We start from the raw sequence: 20,848 nt of genomic DNA, 5'->3' as shown, positions 1-20,848 counted from the left end.
TTTGTTTTAATTATTCAGACATTTAAGAAAACAAATTTTGTTGGAATAAACTTTGGTAGGTTGCAGCAAGAACGGAATTTTAGGAAAGCGTAAGATTAAATGTGCATTACATGTTTACATGTGTATACAGCCGTCCTTTGCAGATAAGTTTCAATAACAATGGTATAAAAACTTTATTCCCAGAAAATACCTGGAATTTTCAAAGGTTAGCTAAAATCAAGATTAAGTTAAGTAAAATCTGCCAGTTGTCCAAAATTTAATTTATAGGTGGCTTAAACTTCCACCTTTGTAATTTATTGTTTCCAGATTTTGCGTTGAAATTAGGTACGAGACTTTTGAACTTTGATCATAAAGGCGTTGGTATTTGAAAAACTAATTAAGGTTCGTTCAATCGAAACGCTTAAGTTGGTCTTACGTATAATTACCAGGTACAAACACATGGCCGAGATTCTCTGAAATCATTGATTATGAAATCTGGAGTAAAGGCAAATGCGCTTCGTATAATACTGGATACCGTTCAAAGGATAATTCGCTATTAAACCCAATTTGTTCTGAAATACCTCATGGCTTTTGAAGCTAAAAGCGTTCCAAGTACTGTACATACCAAACTACATCTTATGAAACGAGCAATACCAAATATATTATAGTAACTTCCAGAATATAATTACACTTGACTAAACACTTACTGAACCATACGTAGACTAAACAAGTTTAATTTAAAACCTAACTAGAAATAGGAAAACAGTATTTAAAATTCCTCCCCCAGAAAATTACAGCGTTTTTATATCACGCTCTAAATTCCAGATCGGTTGGCAATGCGTTAGGTTTTTCTAAAATTTACGGTCAGTTGAGCAATTAATACGAATCGAGGGCTTTTAGCTTTAGTTCCCGATTGAAAATCTGAGTAGAATTTGTTGCGGTGCCCGTGCCAGTACATTTGGTGGATTACTAGACTGGCGCAATATCGACATCGGTTGTTGAGGATAAACTAGTCGCCGATCACGATCGTATGCCAAAAGCGATCGGACGTAAAATGAAAGAGAATCCCAGTGAGTCCATGTATGAAAGCAGAAAACATTTTAAATTTTACATTTGGCATGCAAATGTCGCTGCCTAGTCAATCGAATTTGTGACGCTGGTATTAAAATGTTAAAAGTAGAATTAAATTAATACTAGTTCGCATATATTTTGTTCAAATATTCACGTATGCAGCTTTTAGTGATGATTAATAAATGAAAGTTTATTGACTTAGATGTGATGCGTTACCTTTCCTGTCCATTAAGACATTATGGTCATTTAAGTGTTGCTTTGATCGGGATTTGGTGGCGGTTTGATTGATAAATATCCTTCAAAGTTTAGACTTTCTCCTAATCTTAAAATATTGTTCACAGGCCCTACTCCAGGCGCATGATGTGGTGGCCCGAGAAGTGTACGGCGAGGAGTCTCTCCGGGCGTCACCACCGCCAGTCAACGGCCGTACCACCGCGCCACCACCCGAAGATGAGGACGACACAGAACCAGAGTTCGAGAACGTGACCAGGGTGCGCCTCGTGCAGTTCCAGAAAAACACTGACGAACCGATGGTAGGGGTTTGTTTAAAGTCTTATTTTGTCCGCTAGTTGAGTGTATTTCAACAAAGGAATAGTAAGAACCAAAAGCTTTCTGATGCTAAACAATGACTGAGAATTAGTTAAAATTGTTACCAAATTGTATTATGCCACAAAAGGTTATACTGATCTAAAAGCGTAAAATAAAATGAGTGTGAAAGTTTTGATCATAATTTTGTATCGAATATAATGTAGATACAAAAGTTTTAATACTAAGTTAAATCGGTATTTAAAAATACCTAATGTTGCTTTCATGGATTGAACTGCCCTAGTTAGAGTGAGCAGATTAACTCAGACTTTTCCATTAAACAAATCTACAACACATTAACTTCCACCCAAAATTAAAAATGACAATACCGCAGAAACAAACGAACTAAAACAATGCCGAAACATTTTAACTTAAAACTTAAAACTTTTAGTGTTTTTGTAATACATATGTATGTAAATTGTAAATTTATTGAACAATAAAGAAAAAAAAAAAAAAAAAAAAAAAAAAAAATCTAAATCTAAAACAAAAACACGAAACGAGACCAAAGGTTTCGTAAAAATAAATATTGACTCTCATCTCAAAGCGTGGTACTGAAACCGTGGTTGGCAAACAGTGGATGTCGACTCAGCGCTCTGTAGACACAGGTGCGTGAACTTAATCCTTGCAGATCAGTGATCATTGCCTATTCTATGATCCGTGCTTACATCTGTCTATTTCTGTAATGCTATGTTACTCTGGTACTTCGACAAGTGATCTTTGTAGGGATTATTTCTGTGATCATTTATGTTTGAACTATCCCGCATTTGATCTTCACGAATATGAAGATGCACTTGTCTATACATATTATGTTTACGAATGCTTAGTTAATTTCACTTCAATATCCTATTCACTTTCATTGAACAACTTAATTGTTCTACCTCTATGAAGTCTATCATCAGATAATGACTTTATATTATAGGCTTTCATAGTTTTTAAAATGTGAAATTAAAGTAAAAGGTACAGTGAAAATTTGGTTAAGGCCACCGAAAATGAGATATATTATATTAAGATTAAGGTCAATAAATAAAAAGGTTCTTATTAAAGGACAGTAAAAAGGACAGTGAAAGTATACACTTAACCTATTTAATTCGGAAATATTCGCCCACGCGAGCTACTTCGACGAATTACTTATTTGAAATATTGAAAGCTTTTGCCTAAAATGTTCTCAACCACAGTTTCATAAGATAAAACATCAGTTTTATGTTTAATTTGTGCTCTGTTGTGATTATAATTATAATTGGTACGGTTCAAAATTATAAGCTTTTTCCAAATCCTGCTTTATAGGGCATCACACTAAAATTAGCTGACGATGGACGTTGCATCGTAGCCCGCATCATGCACGGAGGGATGATACACAGACAGGCGACTTTACATGTCGGCGATGAGATCAAAGAGATCAACGGCACGCCCGTCGCCAACCAGTCCGTCGCTCAACTACAGAGGATGCTGGTACGTGACTAAATTATGGTTTAAAGTTTTTACTTTCTGATAAAGGATTTGAATTTTAAAGATTCTTCTTTCGTCGTTAATCTAATGAAAACTTAGAATAGTTATTGGACTCATGTCGGCTTCCACGACTGGACAAGACTCTTTTCTTAACAACTGTTTTATGTCTATGTATTCAAGCTTCTATTTTACGTCTAAAATTGTATATGTCGTGTATGTAAAACAGAGGTAAGTGCATACTTCAGAAACTATCATATCTTCGAGATCAACAATGTATTCTTTACTTTCAATTTATTGGAAACAAATAAACGTTACAGCGAGAAGCTCGTGGATCGGTGACATTTAAGATCGTGCCCTCATATCGTTCAGCGCCGCCGCCCTGCGAGGTAACTCATCTTTATACTATCTTACACAATGCTTACAAGGATTTGAGGACAGCCTTTAGCAAACCCCGGAGTTTTGTCAGTGTGAATTAAAAACAGTAGACGTAGCTGAGTTTGTATTTAACACTAGTTTGAACTAAAAGTCAATAAAAATATACATAAATATTGTTTTGGAATTAACACAATAGATAGTAGTGTGACTCTAACGCTTGTTTTTACACTAAAAAATATAGCGAAAAGTCGACAAGCGCACACAAATTCTTCACAAACAATGCTTGTCTTGGAGCATAAAACAATTGGTATTAAAATAGAAGACATTAAAATTCTGTATTTTTGTTCTAACTAGCTTTTCCGGATAAAGCCTTCGCCCGTGCTAGTAAGTAGCGAGACCAGACCCGTTGCTACTTTGTGATATGTTTATTGTTTATGTTGGTCGTTTTATGTTGTGTTATGTTTTGTTTATGTATTGTCACCTGGGCATGGCTGCGCGTCCCCGCGATCTCCTCCGTTTCTGTGCGCTTGTTGTTCTTTTGTCATAGCTCCACTTTCATCGCACCTCACATCACCCTCTCACGCTCCATGTCTTTCATTCTGTTCCTTTTGTTTGCATTCCGTTTCTAAACTTTCTAACTTACCCGCTACTCAATTGGCATTCTTATTATATTCATTACTCGTACCAACCAATGTTTCATGCTCACTAATCCCCATTTTTGCCTACAAAGCCCCGTTTATCAAAATCAATCATTTTTATTGTCATTTTGTTTCTCCAACAAATAAGAAAGTTCCTTATTTATTTTTAACTTTCCAGATTTTCGTGAGAGCGCAATTTGATTACGATCCATTAGAAGATGAATTGATTCCGTGCGCTCAGGCTGGCATCGCTTTCAATACTGGTGACATTCTGCAGGTAAGCTTTAGAACAAAGTAAAAACAAACTGACATCACAAAAATCATTTACAATCAAGTTATCCAAATATTTTAACGCAATTCCATCGGGATTCCAGATCATCAGCAAAGATGATTCCCACTGGTGGCAAGCTCGCAAAGATGCATCTGGTGGTTCAGCTGGTCTCATTCCTAGCCCTGAACTCCAGGAATGGAGAGCAGCATGCGCTGCCGCTGAAAGATCCAACACCGATCAAGGTAATGCAGGTACAATAGATACAAAAACAGGTTAAAAATTATCTGTTTCCCAGGCATAAGGAAGACAAAGCTCTTGAAAAGTATTAGGTGCTTTAAATGTTAGACGTGTTTCATTTACCGTTTTTTCTTTTTCATTTGGATGGTCAGCATCTAAATGTATTTCATGCGCCATGAAAATCGGTGTGTCGTTGTCTTTAGTTTATGCAACGTTGTGTATAGCAGTTTTTATTTTACCGTCAACTTTAGTAGGTACTTTGTCAAGGTGATCCTCATTCCGGTAATTTGCTATGTTTGTCTTAGTTTCATTGAATGTCGCATCTTTATAAATGTCGTATCAATGTGATTTTCTAATAGATTGTTCGTTTAAAATGGTTACTGGTATATGACTCAAAATTTACTTTGAACGATTGCATATTCAACCGAATTGGCAGATGTATTGAAGACACGGAATCACAGTAACCGTTAAACAGTGTTCGTACATGTAACATCTGTCTCTCTTCCTCTTTTTGTTAAATGTGAACAGTCCGATTTGTACCTTATTCCAAAGTGATAAGTAGCTTTATATTAATGACATTATCTACCTTAACTTACATTAATTTCGTGTTATGCTTTCGATTTCATCATTGGACGAAGCAGTCGGTATGTAAAATTGCTTTTTCTTCCTGTTTTTTGTTTATGAGTGATACAAGCTCCCGTGTTTCGTAATAAGCTAAGGGAAATGTACCTATACCAAGTTGTGCATGGTACAGAGCCAGGATTCCTACTGAAGTAGAATCGTTGCTAATCTTGTATCCCTTGTTCTGCTAATCACAATCCATTGTTACGTCCATTCCAATCTGTCGTAGCAATGGTCTTCGTAGAACAATGAAAACTGATGTAAAATGTCTACCTATTGTATAATGTATATTTACCGAGGGAGTTTGTGTAACCCTATTACCGTATTGTCATTATTTGGAAATGTTTTGTCAAAAGTTCTTTTGAATTTCTCAAGGACAAACGATTTGTTCGGACAGTGACATATTTGTCCAAAATTGAATTTGATGATTGATGTTGGAACTCCTACTTGTACATTTTATATTTTCTTTTTCATAACTACGATAATAATCATGTACGATTCCTGAGCTACTACCTAGCGGGTTTACCGAAGCTCCGGCTCGAAAAGCAGGAGTAGGAACGGGGTGGATTTTAGTCAGTAAAAGTCTAAAACTCTCCGTCGCCTCACCTTATGCGAGAGAAGTCATCATCTACGATTAACATTTTTAATTCGACTAATATTCGTGTTTATGATGATATAGCCTTAATTAAAATCAAGAACCATAAAAGTTCTTAACTAGAACCCTCTATTCAGGGACTTCCATTTTCGCAATTAGTATAACGGTTACGATCTAACTTTAGTGGAGTAACTGGTTAAGACATGAACTTTAATTGTGATAAGAAAAGTCTGTAACGAGTTATAAATGAATACCTTTTTATATTTGACTCGTTATTAAAAACTTTATTACGGTTGTAAGGATGTAAAGTTTAACAGTTTTTCTTGAAGGAAATCTTGGTAACCGCATGAGTACGTAATATGTTTATTTCATTTTACTACGGAATAAAATCAAAACAGACACGAACTAAATCATAGCGAGAACTAATTTTAAACAATCGCTTTATAAAAAACGCTGAAATTTAGTTCAACAAACTCTAAAATCAATAGTGGCCTCTACCACTTCTAACATAAAACAAAAATTATGCCTAGGGCGAGGTAAAGCAAAAGTATTTTTAAAACTTACCCTTTAAGATTTACCTACCTTATTCAAAAAGGGTACTCGCAATTGAAAAAAGTCTTTAAAACTAACCATACAAGATTCAAACTACAAAAACTTTTGACAAAACATTGCCACTGCGTGTAACCCGAATCGTGTAGATCCGTTACCATCCGTTCCGTTTGCATGAACCGTGTTGTAATGTTGTGCGGCTAGGAGCCGAGGGGTGCGTGTCCCATACCGACGGTTGTGAGAACACAGGTACAATGTTTATAGTCTATTTACTGCCATACTCAGAGTCATTTAATGGTTACTTAACCCAGTCCAAGGGAGAGGCCTTTGTTCAGCAGTGGACGTCTCTCGGCTGATGATGATGATCCAGTCCTTAATAATTGTTTTCGGAACAAAATCGTCACTAAGGAACAGTTTAAGTAATCATTAAATATCTCTGAGTGCGGCAGTTAGTATTATTATTTGGTCGCCGTATTGCATTCAAGTGATTTATTTATTTGCTTTTATTGAAAGTATATGCGGTTTAGATTTTGTTTGTTGTTTTTGATGTTTCACTTTATTTATTTATGTCGACATTAAAAATCTGAAGATTGTAATCATAATAGTTATTTAAAACTATTTTAATGTAATAAACAAAGTGAAATAATCGTATCAACAATAAATGGAAGATTTTGATGACACTGCAGATGGTATGTCACAAGGCCACAATGTGTGACAGATTTTGTAAGATATTTAATTTTTAAAAGAAACTAACAATAGTATTATGTATAATAGTAATGACCATTTGATTATGGTGTTGACAAAATTTTGCGATATAAGTACTTGTATTTCTTTTGAGGCAAGTCGATATGCAAAATTCCCATTTTGTAAATCGACTTACTTCGAAATTTTGTTAAGTTTGATGTATGTTTGTAGTTTTTTAGCCGTTGATTTGTTGTAGATTTGATTTACATTTCTGCTCTGCTTAACTATGGTTGCCTACAATTTTAATATATAGATTTTGTCTGACGTGTGTCATATTTGACAGCTGTCAAATAAAAAACCTTTTTTAAAACTGTTTTGCAGTTGAGATTAAAGTTAAATTATTCTTATGAAAGTATTGTATTATAAGTGAATCAATGTTTAATTAAAATTTTAACTTGTAAGTTGTTTTATGAAACAAACACACTTGCTTTAAAAATGTCTTTGATTACGATAAATGCTTATATAGAACGCACACGATGCTGTTTGTCCTTTTATAAACTTTTGCATGTTATACAAAAATAAAATTAAAATGTCTTAAAAAGCACTAATAACAAAAAAATCACGAAAGCATGTTTTTAAAGAAATATTCTATAAAAAAATTGGCTTTAAACATTTTTTTTATGTTGCAACTCCAATATTTTGACAGTTACATGAATTAATGTTTGTTTTTGTTTAATTTTGTTTCAGTGAACTGTTCCATATTTGGACGTAAGAAAAAGCAGTCGAAAGACAAATACCTAGCGAAACACAACGCTGTGTTTGATCAACTCGATGTTGTGACTTATGAGGAAGTCGTGAAGTTGCCATGTAAGTGTTGGATTTTAGTAACGTATTATACGTTAATATGATAGATCTCAGTGACGTACTATTGATGAGGTTTATGTCTAGTTAAACGTTCACGATTCCACTAAAATTGCCCTTATCAATTAAAGGATAATTTTCTGGATATGTTTGGCTACGTTAATTTTTTTTAATCCTTTTTGAAGAGAATGGCGTATGTTTAAATCGACAAGATCATACCAGCCTCATCGTATCTTAAAATAAGAAGACCAGAAAAGAAACCATTATGTTTTCAATAAATTATTTATTGCACACTTACTGTAATACGCAAATAAAATCCACGATGATTTATTATATTATCAGACTAAACATTCTTTATTCTACAATCTACAGCGTTCCAAAGAAAGACTATCGTGTTGCTGGGCGCCCACGGTGTCGGTCGACGACACATAAAGAACACTCTCATTGCGCGACACCCGGACCAATATGCTTATCCTATACCACGTAAGTATTATCTAATTAAAAGTCAAAGTCAAAATTATTTATTTCAAATAGACCAGGAAGGCACTTTTGAACATCAAAGCAAATATAATAATATTAATAATGTCTGTCTGTCGGTCAGTCCTCTAGTTGCTCTATTTGCTCGTTCCATAGTGTAGATTCCTATGGAGAAGAACGAGCAAGAAACTCCATAGTTTAGCTCCATAGGTTTAAAATTATCAAAATGATTCATAATATCCACAAATCTGTTGGTGGAGATCGCAGTTTAAATTATTTATCAGAAAGCGCTGCTTTCCAAGCTCTGCTAAATTTGTAGTTCCTAAGTCAACGAGCCTAAGTCTTACAACACTCATGAGGGCAGGAATAATGTATTCTGTTCTGTCATCGCGACATATTCTTACGTGTAAAATGTTTGTTTTTATTTTGCAGACACTACAAGACCACCGAGAACCGATGAAGAGAACGGCCGGCACTACTACTTCGTTACCCACGAGGAAATGATGGCTGATATCGCGGCGAACGAATATTTGGAATATGGTGAGTAGTAAAACATTTCCAAACTTCTTAACTTTAAAAGTAATGTGCTATTATTGCTAGCAAATCAGCTTATTCCAAGTTGACAAACTCTTTAATCTGTCCTAAAGAGGTTTTCAAGTATATTTCAAGAACATCGGTTACACTTAACCTGTCCTAATTTTATTAATATCACTACAAACGAACCTGTAACATTCTTAACAAAAGAAATGAGACCTAAACATTACCCACAGAAAACAATACACGTACATTATAATTACATTTCTTTAACAAGAATATTAAAATCACATTTACTGCCTCAGGTACTCACGAAGACGCGATGTACGGCACCAAGTTGGAGACGATCCGCCGCATACATTCTGAGCGTCGCATCGCCATACTGGATGTGGAACCGCAAGCTCTGAAGATCTTGCGCACTGCAGAGTTTGCGCCCTACGTCGTCTTTATAGCCGCGCCTCCGCTCAACAATGTTGCTGATGTAAGTATCAATTTTATAGTAATGCGCAAAGTCTTTGCGCAGTTTTGCGCATACTTTCATTAACTTGACTGCACGGTTGGTGCGGTGGCTGGGCAACTGGCTGCCGCGCAAAGGGTAGCGGGTTCGATTCCCGCACGGAGCAACTCTTTATGTGATCCACAAATTTTTGTTTCGGGTCTGGGTGTCATGTGTATGTGAACTTGTATGTTTGTAAACGCACCCACGACACAGGAGAAAACCCTAGTGTGGGGCAACGTTTAAAAAAAAATGCAATCTTTGATATGTATGATATGATAAATGGAATGCGAATAATCGTAATAACAACTATTTAGTTCTTACTCAAGTTGAATTCCTGGGATTTATTAAGTTTAATTTAGTTTTTTTATTCATCCTGTCTTTACGACTAACTCCACACAAAAAATAATTGCACATTCATGTTTATTCATAGTTTTAATATTGATTACAAAATATTAATAATTTAATCATTCTCTTTTCCAGTACGACGGCTCCCTAGAAGTGTTAGTCCGCGAATCGGAACAGCTCCGCCGCACCTACGGCCACTACTTCGACCTGACGATCGTCAACAATGACATCGATGACACTCTCTCCCAACTGGAGTCGGCCCTCGTACGACTCCGCTCCACGCCCCAATGGGTCCCAGTTTCATGGGTCTACTGACAATCTGACGACGAATCTCTGTAAGATCAACTAAGGAATACTGGACTTTTAATCAGTTTCAGACTCATTTTCTTACTAATCTGTTTCTATTACGGATTGACTCTCGGGCTTCCTAAAGGAATCTTCTACTGAACAATTTATTCTTAAGAACATTTAGTCTTTTATTCAATTCACACTAAAGATTTTTGATGACGTTTCTATAGTATAAGATTCGATTTTGATTCTATATGCACTGAAATCGTTAACAATAAAGTCCATATTCCTTAATCTTACTCTGATGATTATACTAAACTTTTTGAACCAAAGACCACTTTGAATTGACACCAAAACATCACACACGACGCAAGGTCGCTCTGGCCTTTTAGACTATTATAGAACACTAAATATGTTCACTAATATTATCGGATAATGAATACTTTAATTTCACATCACACTCCACAGGCGTACGACACTGTTATGAATACGTTGCTATCCTATTTTGAATAGAACAAAATCTTACTATAAGACAAAATAACATTCTCGATTATTTACTGTGGCAACACAGATTATGGCTCAATAGATCTGAATTATCTCCAATAGGTGCCCAGCGAAAATGATCGAGCAAATCTTTGGTATTGCCAGATTATTATTAAACGCTTGGGTTGCCATTCTTAAGAGGAGTAATTTAGATCGATTTAAAAAAAAGACTTACAAAGTAAGCTTAAACGTCACAAAAGAGTTGACAACTCTGCGCTTGTTACTTTAATAAGATGATATTATCTACAATTTTATTAAAAAAGACCTCAATTTATATTATTTACTTAAATCAAGTATTAATTTCAATTATTGTGATAAATATAATTGTTTAAATTAAGTGCTCTAATTAAACTAAACAATACTTTATTACGAGAAACACAAAGTCTAAAATTGCGCTTGCATTGTTGATTTGGGGCATGTTAGCTCAATTTTACTATTACGTGCCAAATAATACAACTTGAACATTTTCGAGGATATTCAATCACCTGCACATGACACTACACGATTTTTGGAACCATGTACATAAATATACATTAGTACATAATCTATATTAACAAAAAAAACTAATTCCTTAGAAATGTACCGTAGCTCAAAATGTTTACTTCGACATTTAAACTTAAGATCTATTCTACCTTTAGTAAACTATTGTAAAATCTTGTCGTTTTCCAACTAAAGAAATCGTATATTAATGCACTGGGTGATAGTTTAAAGAATAATCGTCTAAATGGCAACTCGTTAAGCGAATGGTAAAAAAATCGACTAAAAATTTAGAACTAGCACATCGCTTTTCTAACAGAATTGTAAATATAATGCGATTCTATAAACGTGCTATAAAAAGTACAAAATAGACCCTGTACGGTTCCCATGCAAAAATACCTATAGAGCAATGTTGCCTGAATGCAAAATTAGTTTGCTAAGTAACATAGAAGTTTCTAGATTTTAACGGCGGCCATATTGAGACGCGCGAACTATCTGACACAGTGTCTCTGTATTCGTTAGTTGGAAACCGGTCTATTGACTATATCACAGGATTTAGAATTCACAGGGTTGCAAGAATCATTAATTAATAGTCGATTTTGTTTTTCATTAATAATTTTTACTTGTAACTTTTTTTGTATTTGTACTTATTGCTTTTATTGTAAGCGTTTCTTGCGATTGTTCTTATTATAAGTGTTTGGTTTTAAATGGTGCCATGGATAGATTACTAATGAATGAATTGAAGGGGCTTAAACTTACTAAGCTATAGTAATTTTCTCTTAAATATACACGATGTGTGCAAGAATGTGATACAAATTTGACAAAAAACGTTTCATATAACAGAGTATGGAACGATACGCTCAAAAACGTCTGTGGCGCCATCTACGTTTGAATAATTTACATTAAACTTGTCACAAGTATTTTCTCTAACCTTCACACCTTTGATAGTGGCGACATTGTTGAGAAGTCCTATTTTGAGCGATTACAAAAGGACTTTTCTAAACGCCACGTCAAAATGCATACTTCATATAATTTTTCTTCATGGCTGCACTAATACATTCCTGTATATAAATATAATGGACGAGTAGTGAAATTTTACTATATAAACTCTCACTGTTTCACTAATTTTACTTTTAAAATATAATTAGGCTAAGTAGGGTTCGTTGTAAGGGTTGATTATTATTATCGTGGAATTGTATTTTTTTTTCATTTTTTACCTTTGTTCTGTTTATGGAATGACAAGTATGGAATATGCTCAAAATGCAAATAAAAATATGCAAGTTAATAAATGCAGGAAAAACTGATGTGGACACATCAAACTCTGTGTACTTGGCATTTCATAAATGTTAACATTTTTTTACTAATATTTGAGTTTTTCTACTAAAATGTATAAAAATATTGTAGGAGTTCATTTTTTAATACTGGTTTGTTATTAATTTATTTGGAACTTAAAAGTTCGTTTCATCATTTTTACAATTTTGTTGCTATTTATACGTGTTTTTTTTTTAATACTTTCTCCTAATGTAAGATAATCAATAGTAAAATGAACGTAGATAAATTAATCATACAATATTGAATTTAAATAGTTATTATCTATGGTAAAGAGGAGATAATGCGAAGAAACGCAAACGGCGAGTAGCACTATTGTCTATGTTTTGTTAAAATATTTAATGTTGCCAGTTAAATGTTGCAATTATTTACCAATAATACATTTTATAGACGAAATTACGTTGCTATTGAAATTTTAAATTTTATTAACGATATTATAAGAGTTTTAAATTGATTTTTCTTATACTTAGTAAAGAAAATTTATTATGTAATTTCATATTGAGTGCGAATATAGAGATTTGTTAGCAAAACTCATATTTAAATAATATAAGACGAGTTTCATTTAAAATATTTATCGTGATAGGATTAGTAATCAATATACACTTTCTTGGGAAGAAATGTGTGACGAATATAATAATAATATGAAATTATTATACCAATATAATCTGTTACTATTTGGGACAGTGATTTATAATAATGAAAGCATTTAAGCAACTTAAATCGTTAATTTTACGTCCCATATTTACTCAAATATTAAACTAAATTTTATTTACTAGAACAAGTTATTGTTTTAAAAAATAATAATTATGTTGTTGATTTTCTATGATGATGATAATAAAATGCTTTACTTAAAATTATTAATTATTAAATAAAATAGTGAATTTTATTTAATTTTTTCTCTATTTAGTGGCTAGTGCTGCTCTTGATTGAATGAGTGTTCGAGATGATATCTCACAATATTATAATAATATGTAATTAAATAGTAATATATTTATCAATGATCAATTTTAATGTTAAAATACATCACGAAGCAACACCTGATCCCTATACATTCCATTTATTTTTGTTCATGTTTAAAAACTTTTAGTAATTATAAATTTATTATTATTGTCACTAAAAATGTTTTTATTTTTTATCATGATTGTGATTATTAGTTTAGGAATGTGTTATTTTGTTAATAAGTCATCTTTTTCTGTACTTATATCAGTTATAGCACTAGGTATCCAAAGGGTTAATTTTCTGTGGTTTTATGTTAAAACTTTTCTCATTTCTCATCAATAGTTATTGTATACCAACAGTAGTTTAATCGTAATTGAAGTTTAAATGTAAAATCACATGAAATGAACGAAACTTAAACTATAGTTAAATGTAATATCTACCTACTAATTTAATTCTTAAACTGAATGTCTGATTTAAGTCGATTCGTGTTTGGAAGTTATTTCGACAATCAAATCGGCTTGGAACACACATGATCATAAATTACAGAAATTGATGTTTATGTACCGGTATGAAAACAAAAATCTAGAAGAAAACTTACGAAATGTGGTTTTATCTGATTCAAATAAAGATGACTGAAGTAAAATCTTATTATAATAACTGTTAACAATTGAATAAACGGCACAAAATATCTGTTTGTTTCATTTATTGTTCTATAAGGACCTACTTCATCAACAGCAACCCCCTATCAATTTACTGTTAGAATGGTACAAGGGGCCCATCCCGTAAGGGAGCGTTCATGTTGTCGTTTCTATCGATACAAACGCGCGGCACCGGCGCGTCTGTATCGCTACACACGGGCGTTTGCATGACCAGTTGACCGTTGAAATGACAGTTCACACTAAAACGATGATACGACTGCGACAAATGAGACTCATCATACGCTCGTATTTTACGTTATATACAAACGACAACAAACTGCTCTGCAGGAAAAAACGCGCCGGTGACGCGCGTTTCTGTCGACGTACGTTTAAAAAACGTGGTGTGCATAGGCTTTTAGTTGTCTCGTACGACATCCATGGGGAAAACAGCTAAGGGCTAAGACCGATATGCAACAGCCTAAAAAAATAATCGAAACTAACAAGTATACATCCTTATTAACGTAGTACTGGACCTTAGTACGAGTTTGCTTTACGTTGAATGACGCGTTCGCCCCACTGATTGGCTGGCTTCACAGAACCAACAAACCAGTATCCTTCGTACGAATTTGCTTTACGTTTAACGCAATCGAAACAAGATCGCGTTCGGCGCTTTGATTGTCCGGCGCAAATAAACCAACCAAATTAGAGAACGCACTTTTGATTTGATCTTGTTACAGGTACAACAAACTCGTTCTAAGGGAACTGCGCCATACCACACTGTAACGGAGATAATGCATAAGAGACGGCATTTGATTGTAACCAAACAAAACAAAACATTATTTAATTATTGATAGGTATACTTAATACGAAATATAAATTAAAATCTAAAAACACGTTTTTAGTTTAAGTGAAAACACGTATTGAGTCAGCAGAAACGTGCAAGGACTTGGTAGAATGGACTATTTCTAATTTATATAAGCCGTTTGAGGCTAAACTATGAGTTACGTGTTTATTAAAACAAGGTGGTCCACGGTCCTACGATATTCTACATATGTAAGGGAACGAGTCGACGAAGAACAAAACAACCACAAACACTGTTAACAACTTAATTTATTTTCTCGATTACTTAATAAATTCATTTTGTTCAAATCGATTCGATTTCGACTAGAAATGAGCATAGACTAAAATGTTCATAATATCTATGACAATCCACAACTGTCAATGTCAATTTGACGTTCTAGTATATTCTGTGGATGCTCTTGGCGTGTGTTGTGTTTGTAAAGATTATTTATTTTCCAAAATATAGCGTTAATTTCTTGAAACAAAATATTGACTGTTAGTTAAATACAATGGATAAAAGAGAACGTCGTTCTAATGCGGGCAATTTGCTTGCAAAAGTGCTGGATGAGGAAGAGGAGGATGAATTTTACGCGACAACTTACGGCGGTTTCCAAGAGACGGAGGAAGACGTTGATTACAAGTAAGTCTTCGTTTTTAGTATTTAAATGTATTAAACTGATATTCTAGATGATATACGTATCGATATTCTGGCTTATTAGAATCTTATAAAGCTATACGTGATACCACATTTTGTTGTCAACATTAGAGATGTGTTTGATTAAAAAAAACATTGAATTTATTTTGACCGGCAGACGACTTTATCTATAAGTAAATTCATTAAATGATATCTATTACACTTAATAATTAATGCTTTGATAAACTGATGTAGACCCAGCAGTAGTTACTCAGTTTTTGTGACAAATTCTATTAATCCGGATGAAATGCTTATTTGTGTGTCATAGAGTACATTTCGATAAGGAAATTTAATTTGTTTTGTTCAGTATCAGTTTATATTATCATTTTAATATTTACAGGCAAGAGAAAGAAGTAGATGATGAAGTGGACTCAGATTTTAGTATTGATGAAAATGATGAACCAAAGTCTGATGATGAGGCAGAGGAAAAACGGACAAGGAAAAGTGGCACTAAAGTCTATAAGGTAAGGTTTATAATACTTCAGCTTAGTTATATTGCTGATGGTGCAAAGTAGGTACTGTTTAAAATAGGTAAAGAATGTCATTGTCATATAGCATTCTTTTAACCTACACATATATGCAACACATATTTCCGTGTCTGTCACAGAAATTTGACATGAGCAGTATCACGTTTGTGTTTGTTTTTTTGCAGAGAACAAGCATAATTTTTTCATTCCATTCACATAATATTGCTCCTCCATATTTAGTGTAGATATATTTGTTTTATTTGGAGCTATGCACTAGAGGCATGGCAATAGATATGTAACTATGTGCATAAAAGGGTTAAAAGTAGTTCAAATTATTATAAGGTATTATATCATTAAATTAGAGTTCTGCAAGGTATTATTTTGACATTATGTCAAATAAACAATTAATTTCTCCTATCTAACGTTCCACCATTACACTTTTTAGGATCCAAACAGAAGGAAAAAAGCTGGTGCAGTAGCGGGTCCATCTCTTGGTGAAAAAGTGAAAAAAGCTAATGAGAGGAAAGCACCTAAACCCAAACCGGAGAAGCCAGAAAAGACTGAAAAACCTGAAAAGCCTGAAAGATCTGAAAGGGCTGAACGTGCACTTGCCGGTGATTCTTCAATAGGTAAGTTAGAAATGTCTAAAGAAGTATTGATTATTAAGTGTCTCTCGTGGGTCACTTTGACTCTATATTGATTCTTTAAAGTTTAAAATCTTCAACAACTGGTTAAAAACATAATTATGAATGATTGCTAATGTCAAAAATAATTATTGAGTTACACAATACAAATGTAGATGTAGGATTGGTGGCTTATTCTTGAATCCAATTCCGATATTGTGAACATACTCTTGAGTTGCAACACTAGCGCCCATTGCATCCATATTGCATGGATATTGAATGAACTAAGTGGTACTGAATCTGGCTTTATATTTGGTACTCTGAATGCTATTTTAACAGCTATGATTGAGGTTGTAGTTAGGACATTGAGTAATTATAGAGCTTTTATTGGATTGAAATTGCATTGACATTGAGATTGACGATGTCATGCCATTGTTACTCTTGGCCTATTTTCACCTTGTTGCTAGTAAAATATAATTTAAATGAAAAACATAATATAATGTTTCTTTTTTAGAACGCAAATCAATAAGGCAGAGTACAGCAGTGAAATCAGCGGAAACACTACAGAGAATTAAGATCAGGTCTGCATTGAAGAAAAAGAAGCCTAAAAAGGTTGAAGACAGGATGCCCACACAGGAAGAACTGCTGGAGGAAGCTCTGATTACTGAGAAGGAGAATCTTAAGAGCTTGGGTATGTTTGTTAACAAGGGCTGAATGGTATCAATCAACAATTTATTAAATGGCTAGATTTCAATCTTATCCTTTTGGAATAAAGTTGAATGTCTATTGAAGTACGATTTTACTAATTATTTCTTTCATAATGATTTTGGACACTTGATCTGCTATGGGTATATCCGTCTTTTTTTGATGGGACCATTCTGATATAGTGTTTGCTTTTACTTATTTTGTACTAAGAATTTCTATATATTTTATTTCAGAGAAATTTGAACAAATTGAATTGGAGAGGAAAAAGATACGACCCACAAAGAAGACTATTACAGGACCTACGATAAGGTAAGAAAAAAAAAAATAGCCGGTAAACGAGCAGACGGATTTCGTGATGGTAAGCAATCGCCGCCGCCTATGGACCCGATATACCATATGCGTTACAAGTACGTTGCCCGCATTTTGGGTTAGGAATTTACGGGTTTTGGGGAACCAAGGATTAGGAAAATTGGGAAGGGGAATAATTTGGCGTTCGGTAACCTGATTTACATGACGAAACATATTTTCGTGCCGTAGCATGGCTCTCCCGCGATTGCGCGAGTTTTTAGTTTTACCTGTTTTTCCATAAAGATCTCCTGACTATAATTGATCTCACAAAAAAAATACCTAGCGAAAACCCCGCGTGTTTCGATGACCAAATAATATATTGGGATCAATTTTTATGTTCCAGATATCATTCATTTGCCGTTCCTTTGATTGAAGAAATACCGCCAGCGGAAGATAAGTCCAGTCTACTAGGAGACCTGAACCTAAGCGATATCATCAAACACGAAGAGGGTAAACTAAATTTTACCTTAAAAACTCTTACATAAAAACGCTTTTGTTTCTTCGAAGCCGGTAGTCATATTAACTATTTATAATACTCATTTTGCCAGTTATTCTAACCGGGATTTGTGATTTGATGGTGATCCTTCTTACAAAGTTGATGAAGGGTGATGGTGATGCATGTTTTAATATAAAAAAGTTCACCAGTGCTAAGCTATATGTACCAATGAATATGATTGGTTTGCCAATCGCATCCACGTAGCATAGCACATCTCGGGTGGAAAAACATCCTTATACATAGTAGTATTCTAAGTGACGGACGTCGAATCGGCCCTTTTATTTTGTGAAGAGTATAGCATAGTTTAATTTTTCGACCTGCGAATCGAAACCGATATTGCCATTCTAACAATCAAGCAATTAACATTGACATAATTTGATCTTTGATACATGTCTGAAAAACTATCCAAATAACCTAATCGATGTAATAATCCACCATTATCAACTCCAGGTATCCTAGAGGGTCAGGAAGTTAAGACTGAAGAACTAGACCAGCCCGCTGAACCGGCGGAACCTGTCACCAAGATGGATGTGGACTTCGTAGGACCTGACGAAGAAGTCAACATTGAGAAAGTACCGTAAGTTTCAACTTCAACTACCTAATTGATAGTCCACTACTGGACTAAGGGGCCTCCTCGACATAATCTCTACACTTGGTGAACGGATCGCAATTTAAAAGGTGTAGGTTTATCAGACAGCTCTGCCACTGTCTGGTCTCAGTCAAATATTTACTCTTAGTTGACGCTTGTAAACAGTAGGTATAAACTGACAAGCAGTTGCGCTACTGTTGGAACAACTAGACTTTTCATTAAACTAAGGATAAACTAGGGGACAAATGTCTCACGACTTTTCAAGCGAGGCCGGCCGATTTCGTCACAACACCGTGCGCTCATGTCCACAGCGACGTTGATGTTGCCAGACAGGTCGACAAAAGTCCGGCAACGTCGCGCTCCTTTACTCAACGTAACTGGCGACACGAGTCGCATGAAACTTGTCCTCTTGTGTATCCTTGGCTTAAATGTCCAAGTCAAATTAATAACGATTGAAAATCTAAAACAATATTTTTTAATAACATTTACAGTAAAGAAGAAAAATCACAGAAGAAGAAGGAACCAGAAAACATGAAGTACTACGAGCGCACTCTGCTGTCATTTGAAAACGACATCAAGGACAAAGCATTTAGGTCGTGTTTCCCAAAGCAGAATGTAAAGAAACGAAGACAGTTGCTTTGTGCTGTTACTAAGTAAGTATTTGCTGATGTATTGACAAATCATTGATTATTAACTTCTATATTATGATATCAAGAAAGATTTTATCTCTACGTCACTTAAATCACACAGCACTAACACAAATGCAAGCATATAATTACTACCTTACGTACAACACCCATTCTTGCTAATTACGTTTTGTGTCAAACGAATTAGCTGGTAATATATTTTTTGGATTTACTACTTTTTTAGGTAATCAGATACTTTAAATTTTTATTTTTATTGTTGTACGTATTGTACCCAATAAATAGCAAAACGTTTTGACTATATTTGCTCATGTTTAATTAAATAAAATCTTATGTATCTTATGTATCTTATCAATAAATACTTAAGTCACAATTTTGTTCACAGACGACCAGCCCGCTACATCGATCCTATAACCAAGTTACCGTACAGAAGTGTAGACGCGTTCCGAATCATACGCGAAGCATACTACCAACAGTTGGAGGCTCGAGGCGACAGGAACGACCCACAAATAGCTGCCTGGCTACAATGGAGGAGAGCCGACCAGGCCTCTACTTACGTACAGATACATATTAAGTAGATTATTATTAACTAAATGTACACACAAGCAACAGACACCTTAGCATCTCATCCCCCAATCTCCCTCTTCCCCCAATCCCCTTCATACCCCAATCCCCCTCATCCCCCAATCCCCCTTATCTCCCAATCCCCCTCATCCCCCAAACTTTCAAACCCTCAATCTCTAAAAGGCCGTGGGCGGCGTAGATTGCTTACCATCAGGTGATCCGTCGCCCTCGTATCGCTTGTCGGCCTATACCATAAAAAACATAGCCCAAGATTTATTCAATGGATTTCCAGCTTAAAATATTGTATCATTATAGTCGAAAATGTAATTGCAAAAATGTCATATGCCTTCTGTATCCCAATTACAAGCGAGGCGTACGAACAACACTTTTTAATGTTGCCGGATGATTTTAAACATGGCTAGTTCCCTTATATGAGTGAAATAATAATTAGTAAAATTAATACAAACCCTTACTATGCCTGTATCGAACAACGCTGTAGTTTTAACATTTAATTTTAAGTTAATTCATAATAGAGTAAATTGAAATAGATATAAAAAGTAAGTATTGTAAATATTGCTTGTAATTTTATCAATAAAACATTTTAAACCTACTATAATTTTTTGTTGGTAAAATTAGATTAGTAGAAGAAATAATTTGAGTTTATTTCGCAGAACTCATTAAAATTGTAAACAAAATTTTATGCTAATTTTGACATAGTTTGTCGAATGTCGGTGTCAGTTATATACATGACAGTACACTTAGTACGAGTTTGCTGTACGTTTACGAAATAGAAACGAAAGCGACATCGGCGCTTTGATTGATTTGGTGGGAATGAACCGACCAATCAGAGCGCTGAACGCGTATTCGTTTCGTTTTCGTTCAACGTAAAGCTAACTT

At 34.4% G+C, this 20,848-nt stretch overlaps 3 protein-coding genes across 8 annotated transcripts in view; 2 read left to right on the top strand and 1 right to left on the bottom strand.

The window, feature by feature from the left end:
- Positions 1–14,031, top strand: part of LOC118269676 (peripheral plasma membrane protein CASK) — a 232,638-nt gene extending 218,607 nt beyond the window's left edge. For 2 of the 5 annotated variants that reach the window (XM_050706893.1, XM_050706889.1), the window contains 11 exons: positions 1,392–1,583; positions 2,920–3,084; positions 3,399–3,467; positions 3,811–3,840; positions 4,273–4,371; positions 4,469–4,616; positions 7,799–7,918; positions 8,285–8,395; positions 8,822–8,929; positions 9,229–9,404; positions 9,903–14,031. In XM_050706893.1, coding sequence (XP_050562850.1) covers positions 1,392–1,583; positions 2,920–3,084; positions 3,399–3,467; positions 3,811–3,840; positions 4,273–4,371; positions 4,469–4,616; positions 7,799–7,918; positions 8,285–8,395; positions 8,822–8,929; positions 9,229–9,404; positions 9,903–10,082 — 1,398 coding nt within the window. In that variant the 3' untranslated portion in view covers positions 10,083–14,031. The remainder of the gene's footprint in view (positions 1–1,391; positions 1,584–2,919; positions 3,085–3,398; positions 3,468–3,810; positions 3,841–4,272; positions 4,372–4,468; positions 4,617–7,798; positions 7,919–8,284; positions 8,396–8,821; positions 8,930–9,228; positions 9,405–9,902) is intronic. The other 3 variants (XM_050706890.1, XM_050706892.1, XM_050706891.1) reach the window with 3 other exon arrangements.
- Positions 1–20,848, bottom strand: part of LOC118269655 (zinc transporter ZIP6-like) — a 426,889-nt gene that overhangs the window by 96,434 nt on the left and 309,607 nt on the right. The window lies entirely within an intron of this gene.
- Positions 15,213–20,561, top strand: LOC118269737 (vacuolar protein sorting-associated protein 72 homolog). Its single transcript, XM_050706894.1, has 9 exons — positions 15,213–15,461; positions 15,856–15,979; positions 16,428–16,611; positions 17,120–17,296; positions 17,544–17,619; positions 18,002–18,108; positions 18,605–18,731; positions 19,235–19,396; positions 19,773–20,561. Exons 1-9 carry the CDS (start codon positions 15,331–15,333, stop codon positions 19,963–19,965), a joined length of 1,281 nt encoding a protein of 426 aa, XP_050562851.1. The 5' UTR covers positions 15,213–15,330; the 3' UTR covers positions 19,966–20,561.

This window comes from Spodoptera frugiperda, chromosome 30 (genome assembly GCF_023101765.2).
Source record: "Spodoptera frugiperda isolate SF20-4 chromosome 30, AGI-APGP_CSIRO_Sfru_2.0, whole genome shotgun sequence".
NCBI lineage: Eukaryota > Metazoa > Arthropoda > Insecta > Lepidoptera > Noctuidae > Spodoptera > Spodoptera frugiperda.
The sequence above is the reverse complement of the archived record's forward strand: the minus strand, read 5'-3'. Positions and strand labels throughout refer to the sequence as shown.